The sequence below is a fragment of the Agelaius phoeniceus genome, chromosome 6, assembly GCF_051311805.1.
Source record: "Agelaius phoeniceus isolate bAgePho1 chromosome 6, bAgePho1.hap1, whole genome shotgun sequence".
Classification (NCBI taxonomy): Eukaryota; Metazoa; Chordata; class Aves; order Passeriformes; family Icteridae; genus Agelaius; species Agelaius phoeniceus.
Window position 1 is genome coordinate 57,023,457 of NC_135270.1, and position 20,521 is coordinate 57,043,977.

Here is a 20,521-nt window from a genome sequence, read left to right on the forward strand (position 1 = left end):
TTTTTTGGCTCTTTCGCCTGCAAAGTTATGGTAGGGAATTGCAGCGTGACACGGCTTGGCTGAAGGGGTTTAATTTGGGTGATTAAATTCTCCAGTGTTAATGCCACGGGTGTTCCTCTATTTGAAATAACACCATCCCAACTCAATCAGAAAAACTTATGGAGCCATCAAAAGTTAATACAGGCGTTGCACAAGTGCTAGGACTTACAAGCACTTTACATTCTCCCTTATGGGCTTTGTCTTTCTTGCACAGCCTTGTTGGAGCTTGGCAAAGTTCAGAAAGCCAGCCCAGGATTTTGACAGGAGCAGCTGGCTTTCCTGTGAGTCAGGACCATGCACAGGATGAGAGACGCTGAGAGCAAAAGCAATGAAACTGCAGATTTTAAACAAGATTACTCTCCTGACTTTGCCAAATACATTTGAAATGTGCAACTGCTCCCCAGAAGGACACGGACGCACCACAAGCACCGATCTGCAAATGAGGAGCAGCATTTGGGAAATTGACTTTATTTCTTTAAGAAACTGGGGAGGGGAGGGGGGAATAGAGACCCACTGGAGTCAGTGGCAAGTTTCCATTAATAGGATCAGAGTTCACTCTACAGTTAGTACAACATACTGAAAATCAACATGAAGTTTTTTCTCTATTTTATAAACTAAGTGAATGAATGCAAGGAATCTAGCTCTGAGCTCTTCAAGTTTTCTTCTTCTTGCATTTCTGGGGGTTTGTTTGTTCACATATTTGAAAGGCTACTTTGTGCCTCAAGACTATAAATCTTTCCCCAAGCATGTAAGTCAGCACAAGTTTCCAATCCTTTACATACCCCACACATAGCCTTAGGTGTATCACCCCAAAAAATCACCTCTTTTGTAGGAAAAAAAAAAAATACAACTCTCCCAGTGTTAACCTGTTGTTGTCCTCAGCCACTTTCACCATTTAGATGGAGACCCCACATCCCTGCTCTCTTTTCCGTGACTGCCTCACTGCTGGAACAGGCACAAAGCAGCAGTGGCCGAGGTGAGAGGAAGGACAGAAAACAGCACAGGCGTGGGACAAACTGTCTGCTGTGTGCATTTAGCTCCATTAGCTCTGCAAGACACTTAAATAACAAAAAATTGTGTTTAATAACTGGGAAGCGACGCTGAGGAATGCAAACCAAGAGCTGAAAAGTAAAGGAAACTATGTGGCAAGGGCAATTACCAGTTGGTTAATAGAAAAAAAAATAGTTCAACCTGCATTTACAATGAAAATGAGTGCTACTTATTCCTCACTGTCATCCCATAGTAGTGGGATTTTGGTTAAGAGTTTATGTGACAAAGTATTACAGTTTACAGCAACAACTCTTCATTTATAGAAAATCTAGTGCCATTCATAAACATATTACCTATTCATTCCTAGGGGAAAAATAAAATTAAAAGTCATAGTACCTTCTCATTCCCAGGGGCCCTCTCTATGTCACAGCCTGGAAATCAAGAGGCAGTGTACCTGGAAACAGGCAGGAAAGTGCTGTGTACCTGAACACCAGGAGCCTGACTGCTGCCTTTGGAGATCTCACTGAAGCCCTCAGCAGGTGCTGAAGTTGCTGCAATCGACTTCTTCAATCTCACAGTGATGGCACTGACATTTACCTGCGAGCTGCTCCATAAACCTGAAGTGGTTTTGAGTCATTTGCAACAACAGCTATCAAACAAGCTTTTTACAAGCCTCACATTCTCCCCTGTGATGACTGCAGTCCTTTTCTGCAGCCAGTAAAGAGAAAGCCACAGTCAGTGAGTGCCCTGGAAAGCTGAGAGAAATCCATGTAGTAAACCAGAGTGTTACATCTCTGCTGGTTATTAAATACTAAACAATTTTATTGTTGCCTCCCTTCTTGACACAAAGAACTAACTATAGATTTTTGTTTTAAATATACATCACCTACAAGCTTAAGCAATCAGAGTCCTAAAAGCTGTTTGCAGTGGGGAGAGCTGGCAGGGCAGCACCCACCACGGTTCCCAAGACACCAACGCTGCTGATATCCAAACAAGCAACAAACCAAAACACGGCAGCCGATTCCCTTCAGCTGCCCACTGCTCTGCAGTTTTTTCCCTTAAAGGACAAGCCAGTCCGAAATGTGCGTGCCACCAGGCTGCTGCAGGAGAGCTCATTAACTCGCAGCGCCTCGGACTCCCAAGCTGCCTGCCAGGTTTTTTGCTTTCTTATACAAATGAAGAGCTCTGCAGACAGTTTGCAGCAAAGCCAGACGAGTTTAACCACTACGGATTTTGCCTATTCTATTAAGTTCAGCATACCAGCTCCTTACTCAGCACTCCCAGCTCTACTTTTGATTGTCTAAAGAGGAGGAAAACACACAGTAAAGTATTGAAAGCTCAGCGAGCACACAAGCAACCCAAGAATAGCTCAGCACTTTACAGCTGCCCACAAGCCGGTCTCTATTTTACCGAGCCCCACCACCTGCCAAGCAGGACTATTTCTGTTGTCCTCATTTCCCCGCTGTTCTCTCCCAGCCGCACGCACACGATGCATTCCCAAGCTGGGAACTGCAGCCCCAGCCACTGGTTGCGGGTAGGAGCAGGTCCTGCCCCAAAACAGCACCGGCACACAACTCCGGGGAATTTCTCCTTGCTGTGAAAATCCCAGGAGCCGCACTCCCACTGCCTCTGCCAGGAAACCGGGGGGCCGCAACACCAGGACACCCCCTCCCCAGCACCCATCCCAAGCTGGGCTCGCCTCAGGGAGCCCCCATGCTCTCCCCCATTGCCATTCCAGGGCATCAGCCACCCCACCGGAGCCCAACGCCCCCTGCTCCACTGCTGTCACCCCCCAGAGCCACAGACACCAGCAGAAAGGTCTTCCTTACCCCCACCCCTGCCCCCCACCCCACTACTGCCCCTTCACAGAGAGGAGAAAGAGGACAGATTTATGCTTTTAAAACATTTTATTTATTACCAAAATTTCCAGAAGCCAAATTCGGCAATTTTTTTTCATCTTTTGTAAAGGTTTTCATGCATAACTTGAAACTTGTCAACTGCAACAGTCAAGTGGTTACTTTAGAAGAGACAGAGACAAACATCCAGAACACAAACAGCTGTATCTGAATTAACAACATTTGTCTATTACTAACCTTATAAAGCAGGACGTGCCTTCCCTCTTATCAAAACCAAGCTGACAGATCTGCCTTTATACACACCCAACAGAATAAACTCTGTTATCGGCAAGGACGTTTTCCTTAAACGTTAGAAAAAAAAAAAACAAAGCAAAGAATGGAGTGACTGTCCATAAACCAGTCTTTACTTCAGTCCTCTTTAATCTACTTCTTCGATGGTGGGGCCACCAGAGCCACCACCGGCCCCTCCATCTCCCCGGTACAATTTTGTGACAATCGGGTTGCAGAGTTTCTCCAGCTCTTTCTGCTTGTGCTCGTATTCTTCCTTCTCAGCCATCTGGTTGCGGTCGAGCCAAGACACCACCTCCTTGCACTTGTCGAGCACTTTCTGCTTGTCCTGGTCACTGATCTTTCCCTTCAGTTTATCATCCTCCACTGTCTGCTTCATGTTGTAAGTGTAGGACTCGAGGGAGTTCTTAGCTGCCACCCGATCCCGGTTAGCTTCATCCTCTGCTTTGTACTTCTCTGCTTCTTGCACCATGCGGTCAATGTCGTCCTTGCTGAGGCGACCCTTGTCATTGGTGATGGTGATCTTGTTCTCCTTACCCGTGCTCTTGTCCACGGCGCTGACGTTCAGGATACCATTGGCATCGATGTCAAAAGTGACCTCGATCTGGGGGACTCCCCTGGGTGCTGGGGGGATGCCTGTTAAGTCAAACTTGCCCAGCAAGTTGTTATCCCTTGTCATAGCCCTCTCACCCTCGTACACCTGGACCAGGACGCTGCTCTGGTTGTCGGAGTAGGTGGTGAAGGTCTGAGTTTGTTTGGTGGGGATGGTGGTGTTGCGCTTGATGAGAGCAGTCATCACTCCTCCAGCCGTCTCGATGCCCAGGGACAGAGGGGTGACATCCAGCAGCAGCAGATCCTGCACGTTCTCAGACTTGTCTCCCATGAGGATAGCTGCTTGTACGGCAGCACCGTAAGCCACAGCCTCATCGGGGTTGATGCTCTTGTTCAGCTCTTTGCCATTGAAGAAATCCTGTAGCAGCTTCTGGATCTTGGGGATCCGGGTAGAGCCACCCACCAGCACGATCTCCTGGATCTGGCCCTTGTCGAGCTTGGCATCACGCAGAGCCTTCTCCACCGGCTCCAGGGTGCCACGGAAAAGGTCAGCATTGAGCTCCTCAAATCGGGCACGAGTGATGGAGGTGTAGAAGTCAATGCCCTCAAACAGAGAGTCAATCTCAATGCTAGCCTGTGTGGAGGAGCTGAGGGTGCGCTTTGCCCTCTCACAAGCCGTGCGCAGCCGCCTCACCGCTCGCTTGTTGCCAGCAATGTCACGCTTGTGCTTGCGCTTGAATTCTTCCACAAAGTGGTTCACCATGCGGTTGTCAAAGTCCTCCCCACCCAAATGGGTGTCACCAGCTGTGGACTTTACCTCAAAAATCCCATCCTCGATGGTAAGGATGGAGACATCGAAGGTGCCCCCTCCCAGGTCAAAGATGAGGACATTCTTCTCACCAGCCCGGGTTCCTTTCTTGTCCAGGCCATACGCGATAGCAGCTGCAGTGGGCTCGTTGATGATACGCATCACATTGAGGCCTGTGATGGTGCCGGCATCCTTGGTGGCCTGGCGCTGGGAGTCATTGAAGTACGCCGGCACTGTGATGACAGCATTCTGCACCTTGCACCCCAGATAGGCCTCAGCAATCTCCTTCATCTTGGTCAGCACCATGGAGCTGATCTCCTCTGGGAAGAAGGTCTTCATCTCCCCCTTGTACTCCACCTGCACCTTGGGCTTGCCTCCCTCATTCACCACACGGAAAGGCCAGTGCTTCATGTCTGACTGCACTGTGGGGTCGTCATACTTGCGGCCGATGAGGCGTTTGGCATCAAAGATGGTGTTGGTGGGGTTCATTGCTACCTGGTTCTTGGCAGCATCCCCGATGAGCCGCTCCGTATCGGTAAACGCCACATAGCTGGGTGTGGTGCGGTTCCCCTGATCGTTGGCGATGATCTCCACCTTGCCGTGCTGAAAGACACCCACGCAGGAGTACGTGGTGCCCAGGTCGATGCCGATCGCCGGCCCCTTGGCAGACATGGTGTCGGCTGTTTGTGGTGCTGCTCGCCCGTGTCCACCCCGCCCGCTCCAGCTGCCGCCGCGGCGCGATATGACCAGCTCGCGCCGCCGCCGCTCGTTTTATACCCGCCGCTGCCGCTTCTGGAACCTGCCAGAACCCTGACGGCCAATCCCGACGCCCCTCGAAAAGCCGTTTGGCCAATCGCCCCCGCGAGGCGCCGGGGAGTGCCCACCCCCAACGCTCTGGCCAATCAGAACCGCTAGCGCCTACCCGCCAGCCCGCCCCTCTGGGGCCGCGATTCTTCCGGGTTTTTCTCGTGCGCCGTCGCGCTCAGCCAATCAGCGGACGTGCTGTCCCCTCGCCCCGCCCCCGGCGCGAACCTCAGCTAGAAAGTTCCAGCTGACATGACGTTATGCCGGGGATTGACAGCAGCGCTGTCCAATGGCAGGCGGGGGCGGGCCGGGGGGGCGTGGGGCTGTGCGGTCGCTACGGGACGCCCCCGCGCTCCGCCCGAGCGGACCCGCGGGGTGGGGGGGTTGTGGGTTCGCAGCCGCTCGCGCCGTGCGGTGTTTCTAATTCCTGAGCGCTCAGCCCGGCACTGGGGAATTTGCCCTTATTTGGTCGCAGGGAGGCAGAAATGTCGCCCTCCCTCCCTGACACACACACACACACACACACACCTCCCTTCAGCCTCTCCCCCGATTGTCAGGGCGGAACGGCCGCCACCCCTCCCCCGCCGCGGCGACCCCCGCACTGTCATGGCGGAACGCCTCCCCTCACACATCTCCGCGCCCTCCCGCTGAGGGAAAGTCCTGCCGAGCCCGTGTTTAGCCTTATTTCGCCCGAACTTGGCCGGCTGACAACACCCCCGCCCCGTGTCTGTCCCGGTACCCAAACTCGGGGAGCCACACCGGGTTGTCCCGTCCTGTCCCCCCTCGGAACTGAGGGAATGGCACCGGGCTGTCCCCTCGTGCCCCGGCACCAGAGCTCAGGGCATGGCTCCGGTGGGGCTCTGGGGGCCCTGTTGCTGCGTGTTCCTGCGTGGTGACCATTCTTGAACCGCCTCCAAATTCTTCTCTGTTGTGCTAATGTGAGATGTCGTCACGCCTACGTTTAGCAAAAGCTATGGAGCTATTAACTCGGAGGTAGGAAAGTGCTTTGATGAAAATATATTAAACATGAAAATCCACTGTGGTTTCTCCAAATTATGCCTCCGTACTCTGAGACAAACACTTCAAAATATTCCAGTTCTAGTAAGGAGGGCAAAACATCCTGAGATTTTTTTTTTTTTAATATGGAGTCTTAGTGAGTAGCTCCTTTTCAGCTCCTTTTAAAGTGTTGCTAAAAGTTTGCTATCCATAGACTTCAGGAGTTGTGTGAGAGAAGAATTAATGTCACTGTATATTTAAATCCTCTTTCATTACTTTTGTCCCCAGCCTTCAACAGTTTGCTGTCCCTGGCCTCATAGAAAATGTGTTACAGCTTTTCCCAGAGTGAGATTTGTATTCACACAATTTTTACAGGCACTGTAACTCCTGTTCAAAAACATCCTTATTTCCATTAGTGTATTTTTCAAAGCCTTTTTTACAAGACATGAGAGCTCCACCTCTTCTGTGCATTATGTATTTCGTTTTGTGATGGAAGAGCCTGGATTTCTGACCATACATATTGTACATGCTTAAATAACTATTAGTCTTCCATAGATCCTGGTCTTTTTTTTTTTTTCTTCACATGGGTTCTGACCTTGGAGCAATCCAAAAGAAGTCACTGGAAAATGGGAACCATCAGCTGTCTCTGCCTACAGGAGCTGCTCTGTATATCCTGTGTGCATATTTCTTTGATGGGATGGGTGTCGGTTTCTCTTGTAGTTAGACCAGGGACTGATTCATCACTGAACCATCTCTTCCTGTAATTCACTGCCACTTCATTCAGTTGATTGTATTATGTGGGACAGGGAGAAATGCCAGGGCAATACAAAGAGAGGTGGATAATAAATTCTGTTTCAGCTGAAAAGTTGCTGTTGTTTATTATTTGTATCCTTGTGAGGACTGTCCCTTAGGAACACTAATAATGCACAAGAAACCTGTTTTAATAGCTGCAGCACAAACTCAGACCCTGTTATTCCAGAGTAAAAAGAAGACTCCTGCCTCAAAAACATATTTATAGAAACAGTAGATGGAGACAACAAGGGGAGTAGGAAATAACACGATATTGATTAACACAATAAACAGTCTTCGCAGCAAAATTAATCTGATGTCTCATTTAACTATAGCTGTAATTGAACAAGGTTTATCCAATTTAGAAGTGACATTTCCTTTATTTGGCCCAAAGCTTTTAACCATATGTTTTATCAGCCCAAAAAATCAGGCACAAAATATATACAACAGCTTCATTCAAAACTTGTTTGGTGTTTCCTTGCCCAATAACTAGTGTGGCCCTGATATGGTTGTGCTGGTAACCTGCTAAAGAGGTGTTTGCATTGCCTGGATTACTACTCACCCTGAGAGTACTCTCTCAGTCCTGTTTATTTCATCATGGGAGTTGTTTTGCTGTAGTAATTCTGGAGAAAAGATCTTGGAGGAACACATGAGCACACCATTTTAATGCTACTGGTGTAAAGAGACATCCTAAGGAAAAATCCAAAGGTCTCTGCACTGAGGCTGTTTAGCCTGTTGTTGCAGAAGTATTTCTTTTCCAGCTGGGCACACAGGTGCTGTTTTCTTCTGTGCAATGATATGTCTAGGTCTGCTTTTTAACTTTCATTCCTATTCAGTCAGAAGTTCACAGGACGTTCTTGCCGTCACCTCTTACTGATGTCCTCAGAGAAAGTCCAGTCTAACGAGAGGGAGCCATCCAAAACCTCATTAGACGTATTCTCTCTTCTCAGCAGAGCTATTACCAACCTGCTTTTTGTCAGCACTTTGGGAACCAACTCATGCATGTAGTCATCCTCTCATATGGGAAGAGCCACATGATTCCCTTTTATGTTGCTTCATATGCAATCATGGTACAGGTGAGCCAAACCAACTGGTTCAGAAATTAAAGAGTGAGCTTTATGGGGAGGACTTCAGCACAAGTCTGATTTTCCCTTTAACAAAACATTGGCTGTTATTCCCTCATCCTGAATCTGTAAGCCATATTTTCACAGCAACTTCCAGAGCAGCAATTTGGCACCTCTGGCAGTGGCAGGCCTCTTTCTGATCCATTTATTTGTGTTTAGGATTGATTATGCACCCATGTTTCCTGTTTAGCAGTGTTATGTAATATGCTGTAGGCTATTCTCCATTACACCACCCAGCCAGAAATGAAGATGATATTTAGATTTCTTCAGTGAAGCAAGAGCTCAGTATCTGGAGCAGAACTGAGAACTCAATTCTTATCTTTATCATGATAAAAGGAAAATTGTTTTTTCCCCACGTGTTTCATAAGGCAATGGAGTATAAAAATAGGACTGAACCCAAATTAGAGTTCAATCAGACATCAACCACTTGGATCATTAAGATAAAGTTGAAATGCAATGAATGATTTTTTCAGGTTTGGCAGTCAGAAGACCTTAGATCTTAAATTCTGGTATCCATTTCCCTAATACTCATTTCCCTTGTAAAACTATCCCAAAAATTGCATAATCAGATTGTATCAGTGAGAATGGATTATTTCATAATACAGCAATCAGTTCAGAAAAGTCTAAGCAACTGCTATTCTAAGAACTAGTAATACTTTGTCACAATACCTTTTCCCCACTGAAATTCTTCCTCTTGTTTAGATTTGTTAATGTAAGTCTGGTACTTGGAATTCAGACAAGAACTAACAGCATATAAAATGACAAGATTCTTCTAACAAGGTGTTGCATTAAAAATCATAGTGTATGTGGGGGAACTATGTAACTTACTTTGTATTTATATACCTCCAGGTTTTGTGCACAGCTGCTCCTTGTTAATTTAAAGGGCAGCCACAAGACATCATCTTACTTATGTAAGTGCTCCTTTGTTTTTGTGACTAACAAATAAAGTTCTGCAAATTTGTATAACGTGTTTTTTGGCAAATTGCACAAATGCGTGATCAGTACTATGGAAATAGTCAGAACAGCAGAATACAGGGCACTGTAATTTCATACTGCCAAACCAGGAGTGCAAAACTCGTGAGTCAGATCTCCTCAAATTATAAACCTAGTGGCTTTATTTACCTTCTGGCTTTTTCATTTTTACCATATGTTCAGATTACACTTTTAGGATTTTCCATGTAATTGGCAGGTCTATTATTTTTTTTTTAATAAACAAAATAGCTCATTACACCATCTTATAACTGAAATCAGGCAGCCTCAGATTGATTAGACTCAATAAAATCATGGAAGTTGTCAACACTGATTAAACTAATGCTTGATGCTTCAAGGAATAATTATTTTATAATTAAGTGGTTTTTAAGCACATTTATTTACATAGACTTCTGCCAGTTTGCTAAGGCATGATTAAAAGCTGAAGTTAGTATCACTAGTGCTAACTAGATAAACTGGTGTGCTGTGCATTTTAGGCAGTGAGTTCTTTATCCTTTAACTGCAGCCTCCTTTTCTTGCAGCCACTACCAGCTCTACTGAGTCCTAAGCAAGTGACTTTAAAGCAAAATATTTTCCAGCAATCACAGAATCAGATCAGAAATGACCTCAACACATCATTTAGTCTCATTTCGTGTTTAACCAAGATTTCCTTTCTTGCAATTTAAGGCAATTATTTTTATTCATATGGACTTTGGATATGAGAAACAGTTGTTCCGTTTTTCTTTGCAACCAGATTTTTATATGAAAATCATTGTGTTTTCCCTCCACCATCTCTTCTGTAAAATTACTTAAAATTACTCAACCTGTACTCGGAAGAAAGGCTTCTTAGTTTCCAGACATTCACTGCTTTCTCCTGGATTCTCTGCATGCACCTTGTCTCTTAGTTTTCAAGTGCTATGCTCAAAACTGGAGACATTACCAGCTCTTGCCTTGGTGGTTCTGAAGAAGCAGATGACACTCCAGTTTCTACATTTCAGTTTTTACCTTTATTTGCAACATCATGATGTTGCAGATTAATTCTCAGAATATGATCCAAAATAATGCATTGATTTTTTTTCAATTGAAATTGAAAGAGTAAATTTAGTTTAGATATAAGGAAGAAATCCTTTACTGTGAGGATGAGTGAGGCCCTGGCACAGGTTTCCCAGAGCAGCTGTGGCTGCCCCATCCCTGGGAGTGTTCAAGGACAGGTTGGATGGGGCTTTGAGCAACCTGGTCTGGTGAAAGGTGCCCCAGCCCTTGGCAGGGCACTGGAATGAGATGGTCCTTAAGGTCCCTTCCTTAACCCAAACCATTCTAGGATTCTATGAAATTAAGCAGCTGTTCCTTTACTTGTATGGTTCCAGCTTGCACTTGTTCCTATTAAATAATATCTTTTCAGATCCCATCTGCACCTTGCCAGGATTATTCTGAATTCTGATTTTATCTGTTAATGTACCTGAACTCTGCTTGGTCTTGCTTGAAGATATTAAATGGATACTCTATATGGTCCAGGGGGTAAATAAATGAAAACAAAGAATTTTACCTAGAACTGCTGTGATGGGGTTAAACAATATACTGCAATTATTGGCAGTAACTGTAAAGCTGGAAAATTATGCTAAGTCTTAAACAAGATAAATGGTGTAATGTAAACACAGGCAAAGACCAATACTTCTTACTCAGAGATCAGTATGTGATTAATCTCTCAGATTTACTGATATGCTTAGTGTGAGCAGTTTTTATAATAATTGAATGGTAGCATGATATGAATTCCTCATTTTCTCATTTCTGTGATTATTTGATAATTATTCATCTCTGTTTTCCCTCTTGTCATTGGCAGGTGAATGGGAAAAACACAGGAGCTGATGAAGCAGGTGGCACCTTCACCCTGCTGCCAAGACTGTTACCAACTCAGGTATAAGATGGAATTAAATCAGAATAATAAGCAGATTTGTAAGAGTATTTTATTAAAGATACTGTTGCAAAGCACAGAATAAGCTTTAAAGATGATGATAACTAAACCTGGAATGTCTTTACTGATACTCTACATAGACTGGAAGTAATTGCTAAGTTACAGAACAGTCACAGCCTGTTCTAGATGTCCTACACTTTGTATACTATTGAAGGCGATGCTATAAATGTATTCCCTTCTCTGCTCTGCTTTGTGGTGGTCCTGCTCTTAAGGTCCTTCATGTTGTCTCTAGAAAGCACATCCCATTTGCTCTTAGGTATCTTGTGCCTTCTCCCTGCAGAGTCCCCAGTGGTATCCAGCTTCGCCCAGATATTCACCATCCTCCCCTTTGCTCCATACAGCCACTGGGACTGAAGTGTCAGCATCCCAGTGCTGCACTGGAGGCTTTTCAAATACCTGCATTAATGTTTGAGGTGTTATGTGTTAATAGAGCTGGTACCTTCAACCTCTATATGCTGAAACATTGGGGGCTACGTAATTAGATTAAGGAATCACATTCAAAGATATCTGAACATCTTTTCTTGCATTTGTATAGTAACTTTATAAACTCAAAAAGAGTAAAGCAAGCACAGACACATGCCCTATACAAGCTGCAATACAGACAATATTGTACACACTTTGTAACAACAGTAATGAAAATGATGCCAATTATAAATAAAATTATAGACAGACTCTTCTTGAGATAACAGTTATAGTGAACAATGAAACATCCTTTTATAATCATGAGTAGAATTAGTAAAATATGTAACTACAGTAGAATATAATCAGCATGTTTAGTCTGCTTACATGTCTTAATTTGATCCACTGTTGTCTGAGGGAAGCAAAAGAAATTGATATTTTTATAATTCATGCTTGCCCTAATTTGGAACACTTACTGCCTTATTGCTTTTTTAGTTAAGGTTTTTCCCTCCCCCATTAATTTAGCTGGAAACATTACTGTTCCTAAAATGTTCAAATCTGAACATGAACGTCTGATTCTCTTCTTCGAGCCAGCTTTTGCAAGGCTTAGCTCCAGAACAAGGTGCACCCTGTGCCCTGTGAAGATTATTTTACATTTACTCATCTCCTTGTCGGTAAAAAATTTTCACCATTCTGTTTAAAAGACCAGAGCACCATTTCTTTACTCTCCACATACAAGCACTGTGCTCCATGGAAGGTCCTCTTCAGCTTGCAAGTGATGATCATGGCAGCAGGGGAAATCATGTCAGCTGGATCTCTCTCTCACCATCCTGTCCTTTCTCAGGGACCCTCTGTCCTCAGTTTTTAAGATTTTTTTTCACCTCTTACTCTTTTTTTTTTCTTTCTTTTTTAACACTTGATAGTTTAGCATTGTGCATAAGTATACACTTGTAATGTTTGAACTAAAAAATCTACACAGTTTTTGACAGCAACTCTAAGAAGCCATATTTCATAAAAGGAGCACTCCAGCGTGTGGATAGAAATTTTGCAAATTCATTTCAGTGCAGCCCTTAACACCTGGCATCTGCCTCTTTTGGCTGTTTGCTCCATGAAAGACTTTGAATTTGTTTCTTACAGCTGTAATAGTCACAAAGAAGTAAGATTTATGATACATAGAAGAGTCCAAAACAACTTTTACTGCATGTTCTAATTTGACTGTTTGGTGCCTTTTGCGACTGCTGCAGTTATGTCAAAAAAGCAAAGGTGGTGCCAATTCAGATCTGGCACACGAGGTTCTGAGTTTTTATGAAATCTTTTGCCGACCAGTTCTTCCTCATGTCTTCTCCAAATCTGGTTCTCTCAGTTGTTCAGAAGCTTAGAAGTCCCTATTTCACTACTGCCATGCAGAAAAGAAATGCAAGAAAAATATTAAAAGTCAGAAGCCCGCACTGCAGTACTGTATTTGCTAGCATGATGTGGTCCCTCCCACCTCACCATGTGTGGTTTTGCTCTAAATACCCATCCTTCAGTTATATTCAGAGCACCCACCACAGTCAGGAACTCTTTTAAAAAGCCATTCATTTCCTTCAACCCCTACCCCACCAGAACACAATCTTAAACAATGTTGTCATCTTGTTTCAGAAACTTTTGCTTCTTTTTCCTTTGCCTTCTGTTTTCAAAACAGCTACAGATTTGCTGAAGAAAAACTTCACTTCCCAAACCTCCCAGAAGCAAGTTTTCATACTGTATGTGTTACTTTCCAGCAGTGGTTTATGGCTTGGCTTAGTGGATGCTCAAAAAATTGCACAAGTATTATTTCCCCTCAGCCACTCACAGCTTGGAACACCCCCACTCTGGAATACTTCTTACTGCCTCATATTTGACTGTATTTTTGGTTATGTTTTTTTTTTTTTTAATCCTGCCAAACTCAGAGGTAACTGTTATGTATTTACTAAACACACACACCCTCACATACCCCCCAAATTCTTATTTTAGGTTAAATGCAGATAAATTATATAAATATTTACAATTTCTGGAAGTCTCTTTCAACCACACTAGTTCATGACAAATATGAGCAGCTTTGTGTCCAAGAGGAACAATCAAGAAACTGGAAATGTATGGTTGTAACTTTTGAGGACAATCCTCAGGGTTCTTGGGTTGTTTTTTTTTTTTTTTTTGCACACTGACTTCTTTCTCTGGATATGTGAATCACACTGTACACAGTATATGATTGTGCCACTTCTGGACAACTTACACTTGGTGTTTCTATGAGACTGTGGCAGTCCTGGCCCAAGTGGTTGTGTCTACACTGCAGAGGCTGCACATGAAGCCAGGTTTAGCAGCTCTTTGCATTACTTACCTGCCAAAGCATCCTCGAGGCCAGCTCAGGGCTGAATTTCCTGGCACACCTTGGAGAGGAAAGCCTCGAGTGATGCTCCACACCTCGGTGTGCAGCGTGGCCAGGCCCTCACTCACTGCATGTGCCAGGCCCAGGCTTGTCTGGTATTTCATCTGCCCTCTGCGCTATGTCACACACTTAAGGTGGGCAAAAAGGCCAGCTGGGACAAAAGGCTTTTGTTTTGTGCCATGAGGGCAGTGTGAACAGGGAAAACATGTCTTGGGCAAACTGCTACCTTCAAAGTACTGCTGGTTCTGGCAGCAAGGTCATATGTCTGCCTGCCACATTCTTAAAATCTTGGAGGGGAATTCACTGGACCAGTGCTGTTATTGCAAAGTAACTCTTACACGACTAGCTCAGAAGTCAGGAAGTACTCGTTTTTTTCTTTTTTTTTTTTTTTTTGGTAAACTAACAAAGGAGGGAAAAAAGATGTTCTAACTACAGTATGCATGTGAGTACTGTTTTTCCCCTGGACATCAGTGTTTGCCATTGCTGTTCATTACCATGTCAGCCAGCATTTTGCAGTCCAAAATCTCTGTCATTTGCAAATCATGGACAACTCACACACGTGACTGAACTTCATTCCACCACCTCCCTGAAATACATCGGCTGTGCTGTGTGGGACCACCTCTGAGTGCAGGAAGGTGGGCTGCCTGTGAATATTAAATCACATTTTTCCGATGAGACAGCAGAAACACTGCTAATCAGTGCCAACTGTGGTGGGGTGGGGTGTAGCACACACGGAGCCGCCGGCACTGCCGGGAGCCTGCAGCCCACAGGAAGGGAGATCAGAGATAAAACCTTGTGCCCTCCTCGCAGACTAACACCGCCCAGCTGCCCTAAGCACAGAATTGTTTGGGGATGCACAGCCGCGGGAGGATCTGCTTCGCCCTCTCCCAGCAGACTGGAGCATTCCAGCCCTGGGAACAGGGACAGGCGCGGTCCCAGCGAGCCACGAGATGGCGCTGGAACCCCCATCCCTGCATCCTGAGCCGCTGCACAATTCCAGCCCTTCCCAGCGCTTACAGAGGATGCGGCTCCTTCCACTTCATCAAAGTCAGAGGAAGTCTGTGATTAGCTGGATGTTTACAAATAAAAGGAGGATCTGGAGACAGATCAAAGATGGCTCTCCAGATTTGGCTCGATACCAGGTTCCTGCGCTAACAGCATCTGCATGGGTTTCACTCTTAGGTTCAGTGGCTGAACTTGGTGTATCTCATCATGCATTAATAATGTTTTTTCAAGGCTTAGTGCATTTATTAGAAGTCTGAAGATTCAGCCAGCTAAGGACCTGAAGAAACAAAACAATAACACGCTCAGCCCACAAGAGTTTCCAGGCTCCATCTAAGAGAAGCACCCACTGGGTTCTTCTTCACCCTGCTTCCTGCAATGTAAAGGGAACCAAGAAGCAAAGATAAGCACTGTTCCAAAATCCAAAGGATGTAGTACTTCAGTCTTAGTAAACAGGAGCAGTAGCTCCCCTAATGCTCTCTAACAATCTGAGTAGCTTGGATGGTCCAATCACACCATATATGCTTTTCACTGAGGAGACTGTAGTTCAGCCAGGATCTCAGTGGCCTTGTCACAGCCCAAAGGACCAGGGAGAGAAGTAGATGGGAGATAAAAGATGTGGTGTGTGAAATACACTGAGTTAATGTATATGTGTTGTAAGGGACATCTTTGTTTTGACTCTGTGTAACAAACCAACATAGCTTGTGAGGTCTGGGAGGCCACAGACTATTCATTCCTTCTCTCATAGCAGTGCTCTGTTTGAAGTTGGTATTTCTATTTGGGGTCTAAGCCACACTGAACTTGATCAAATAAACATTCTCCAAAGGAAACTGCCTTTGAACTATTTAACTCTTTGCACAACAAACTAAAGCTGAAAGAACTGCAACAATTACTGTAAAATCTCTTGTGTCTTGACTGAGTTATTTTGCAGTTTTTAAGTTACTGTACATCAGGACCTCTGTCTTTTTCTGGCAGAACTGACTGTGTCAGCAGTGGCCAGTAAAATCTAAGTGGAACACAATCCATCTGAAAGCAGACTAGGTGGGGCTAACCCTCAGACTTCCAGGCACGCAGAGTATTAAGTGTCATATTTTACAGCATATGTAAGTGTACACAACTTCTATTTAATTCACCTGATAACAATGTAGCTCAGACATCTGAGCTCTCTCCTGGGCTGTGGGGCATACTAAGACAATTTCTTCATCAGTTCCAAGAGATCCTACCCTGTATTTCTTCCTCTTAAAATATTACTGTATCTTTTCCCAAAGGAGGGATACTTTAGATTTTGTCTCTTAAAATGTTTCTGATTTATTCTAAGTAATTCAATAACCAATAGCTGGAAACCAGAACCTCAGTAATTTGGAAGCTGGGACTCGACCAGTAGGTACCAGTAGGAAACCCACAGTCAGGGAAGAAACCAGAGCACCATCTTTAGCATCCTAAATAAAAGCCCTAACAACGACTTGTGTAAGAGGAGCGTAACCAATACCAGAAGTCTGGTGTATCTGCTGCCAAAACCAAAAGCAATTTATGGTATTCAGCAAACTCTATTTTTAGCCAGCTTATCTGCATTTCCACAAACTTTCATGGTCTTTGGGGCTTTTGCCATGGAGAGAAGGACAATATGTTATTTTTCCCTTTCATTTTCTGGGGAGTCAGAAGCAGAAGTCCCTCTGGTGACCACCCGCAATGTAGTGGGATGGTTACCTAAAAAGGAGAGAACAGGTATTACTGAGTTGTGTAGGTTCAACTGAGCATGTGAGAACTATGAAAAAAAGCAACTTCTTAGCCCTAATCATTGCTTTAAAACAGGAAGAAAGCAAATCTTCCTTTTCAAAAACCAGAAGGTAAATAAAAGAGCTGAAAGGGTGCATTTCTAAAATAGCAGCTTTGTCATCAGGGGAGATGAGGGAAAAGAGAGGGGGGGGAAGAGTGATTTCTGCATCTTTTGTGTTGGCAACACAGCTGCTGCAGAGACCTTAGCAATTGCTGACACTGGTGGCACTTTGCCTGACAGACAAATTGAGAAACTAAGGATTTACAACAGTCCTGATTTCCAGTGGATTTCCGACAAACTACACAGCTTCCAGGATTTAGAGGCCTATAAGGGATGCACTCATTCCCTGTCAGGAGTCTGGGGATGTCTACAGAAGTATAAGACATATTTATCTGAAGTCACGTCTTATTTGCAAACAAAAAAATGTACACCCCAAAATCTCATTGATGCACATCCCACATGAGTTTTAGTGAAAACAATAAATGCAGCAGAACTTTGTCAGAGAGGGAAGTTCTTGAACCATTTCTTTGGTTTTTTCTCCCACCGGAAATTCTACATGCAGCATTGTTTTTGTGGTTGTAGCTGCAGGAAGATTTACTATGGGTTTTAGTATGCCAGAAGGCACAGGAAAGGATTAAACCTTTTCATTTTCTTGCAAGAGAATCAAAGATCCTGACCACGTCTGAACCTCAAGGTTGTTGGGGTGAGATGTGCCATGCTGGCTACACAAAAGAGACAGTCAAACCTGGCCTTGGACCATCTGAGGATTTTTCATCTCACAGTTCTGTTATCTTCCCTTTAATATATTAATAAGAAACTTCAGAAATTTCTTATTATTTCCAGCCACTCTTACACAGGGAATCTGTGTGAATTACCGACAACCATTTCTCTAAAAGCACAATGCACAACGTTGTTTTCTTATGTCTTAATAAAAAAATCCCCACCCTTCAAGATATTTGAGGGTAAAAATAACCCAAATAGCATTTCTCCTATGAAGCTGGCACTGGCCATTCAAGTACATGAAAAGGAACATGGGCTGTTTGTTTCAGGGCTGAATATTTATAGTCATGATGAAGTGATTCCTGAGTCATGAGCTCTACTGCCCTGTTACAAATTAAGATTTGTCTTTCTGCATTAAAAAAATAAAATCAGAATTAATTCCAGAATTGTGGAAGTGACTGTAAAAGTAGCAAAAGACACTTAATTTATAAAATGTGTCCTGATTTTTGGCATCTTTCCCCTAAAAAATCTCAGCCTACTCAAACATCTCAAGAATACACCGCACAGCAATATTTTAGGAGTTTTTTGGAAGAAAATACAGAAAACTGGTTTATAGCTGAGAACTACAGAAATGTCAGCTTTTGAAAACATGTTCCTAATTTCTAGCTTTCAGCAGACTTTATAAAGTCAAATTAGTCATGCTTCATCTTGTAGGTCTTTAAGTCTGCGACAAGCATCAAACCAGCTGAGAATTAGGGAAGTCAGAAGATTTGATTTTTAACCCTCTGAGATTGAGAAGCACTTAAAAGTCAGAAGCACACAGGGATAGTAACAGATACTGCCAGCATCAGTTTAACTTACACAGAGAATTACCCCAAGCTTTCAGCATTAGACCAAAATGAGACAACTGTCTCCCCTTACTGAGAAAAGCAGCAAGGGGCACAGGGCAACCGAGGAGCTCCACAGCTGCATCTGGGCCCACAGCTGGAGGGCAGGAAGGCCAGATGAAGGTGGGAGCCATTCCTGGTGTTTGGCCAGACAAGGGGCCCAGCTCATTCCTGGCCTTGGGCCAGGCCAACCACACAAACCCAGTGGTGCAGAGCACTACCCAGTCTGCTTCAAGAAACACCAAGAAAGCTCCAGAGCATATTTGTGGGATGAGCTGAATGCAGGAAGGTTTCCAGTTCTCACGAAGAGGGCAGATAGCAGAGATGTGTCTCACTTGTAAGAGGTTGGGCTGCCTTTTTCCTTATCAGGAAATAGGAGATGAATGTAAGAGTTCAGCTTCCCTGAGGATGCTGGGGGGAGACAGAGACCGAGTTAAATTCGGGACATGCTCTGAGTTCTGGTACAGCTCATTTCAGCAAAGGAGCCCCCTCCCAGCCACTCATTCCTCCCCTTGTGCCACCCCTTCTATTGTGCTTGCACAAGATCTGACACAGAGATGGAGAGGGAATCACAGCAGGGAACTGATCCAGCCAAAAACCAGCCCCACAGGGGATAGAAAAAAGCCTGTTGTTTGATTCAGTGCATTGTGCAGCTCCATAGGTACGTGCTCTTTGACAATGGAGAGGGTGGCACACAGGGGAGACGAGAGCTGAAACTAATGGGGAGAAGTAAAGGGCTGCCAGGGCTCAAGGTGGCACAGCCTCCAGCAGCAAATTCGTGTCCTCACCAATAGCTCTGAGCCTCTTGATGGTTTAGCACTAGAGTATTCAAATACAATCGTGTAGTCAAACTATTCACTTTTATAACAATGTATTTTTAATACATTCTCCAGGACAATATATTTTCTGTCTACAGCTTTGAATAAAAAATACGCTGAATTATATGTTTTACACCAACTGAGAAAGTATTACATAGAGAAATCCCCTAATTAAAGCATAAATTCTTAGAATTCCATGATACTCTATTTATTGAAATCAAGACTTCTCCACAGACCTGTGGGCTACAAATATCATTATACACAAATGTAAATACTCTTTGAACTAATAAGTCAGCAGGAAACATTTACAAGTATATATATATATATTAACATTTTAAACATCTCCTCTGAAACTGAAAAAGAAGCTCAATAGCTTTTGTGATATTTTAAAGCTCATACCAGGTCTTCATGAATTCCCTCTTTTTAAATTTCAGTAAATCTTGAAAGCTAAGAGCTAGGCTGGCCACTTAAAAATTCTTAGGATTGCAGCCCATAGCACTCCCAAAATGGGAAAAACAACAGAACACAGAGAGGTCCTCCAAAAATAAGAATAGCAAATCACTTTAAAATATAACTTATGGCATCCAGCAAATCTTTTTCTTTCTGGCTACGCTTTGTGCAATGCTTACACCTCCAGTTTTAAAGATCCTTAAGTGTTTTTATATGCTAATATTCACTAAGGAGATGGAAAGGAACAATGTTATGGCAACAGAAAAGCACAAATTAGAGGAAAAGAACTCCTAAACAAAATATTTTTTGCTTCCCCTTCATGATTTTTCAAGTAACAGCAAAACTTCTAGGATAACTGCTGTTGATTTTTTTTTCATGTCTGTTTTTGTTCTGTCTCCACATTAAATCATTTTTGTATGGTAGAAGCACTGAAACACCATCATTTCACTCTCCTGCAGATGTTGTCCCATTCTGGGGAGAACATTCAGGAGTGGCCAGCCCCAGGCTGCCTCAGCACCCAGACCTTCTCCCCTTTCACAGCAGCCAAATTCCTCCTGTCACTCCAGGCCTTTTCTGTAACAGTCCCATGCTGTTCCCCTGCACGCTTTTACATTTCATCTCAAATACTCATCTATTTCAATACCCATCTACTTGCAAGCCAGGCTGACTTGTTTATGTTCTCCTATACTCCCCCTGATCACTTCTCAGGCTACTTCAGTCATTCTAATTTTTTCTGCCTACAAGTAAGTAGATCCACTTTTAAGCTTCCCTGCAGTGCAATTCATGCTCTTTGTGAGCCTTAGCATGGACTTTCATACATGTGAACTCCAAGGCACTGGGTTTTGTTTCCCTAGAACAGGAAAAAACATCAATT

At 44.0% G+C, this 20,521-nt stretch overlaps 2 protein-coding genes across 2 annotated transcripts in view; both read right to left on the reverse strand.

The window, feature by feature from the left end:
* Nucleotides 1–2,917: 2,917 nt before the first annotated feature.
* Nucleotides 2,918–5,304, reverse strand: HSPA2 (heat shock protein family A (Hsp70) member 2). The gene has a single exon (XM_054634438.2). It carries the CDS (start codon nt 5,203–5,205, stop codon nt 3,304–3,306), a length of 1,902 nt encoding a protein of 633 aa, XP_054490413.1. The 5' UTR covers nt 5,206–5,304; the 3' UTR covers nt 2,918–3,303.
* A 1,591-nt stretch (nt 5,305–6,895) lies between these two features.
* Nucleotides 6,896–20,521, reverse strand: part of ZBTB1 (zinc finger and BTB domain containing 1) — a 28,787-nt gene continuing 15,161 nt past the window's right edge. The window contains exon 3 of the mRNA XM_054635465.2: nt 6,896–12,982. Coding sequence (XP_054491440.1) covers nt 12,946–12,982 — 37 coding nt within the window. The 3' untranslated portion in view covers nt 6,896–12,945. The remainder of the gene's footprint in view (nt 12,983–20,521) is intronic.

Coding starts and splice junctions, on each gene's coding strand:
- HSPA2 (XM_054634438.2), bottom strand. CDS start 5,205: ATGTCTGCCAAGGGGCCGGCGATCGGCATCGACCTGGGCACCACGTAC.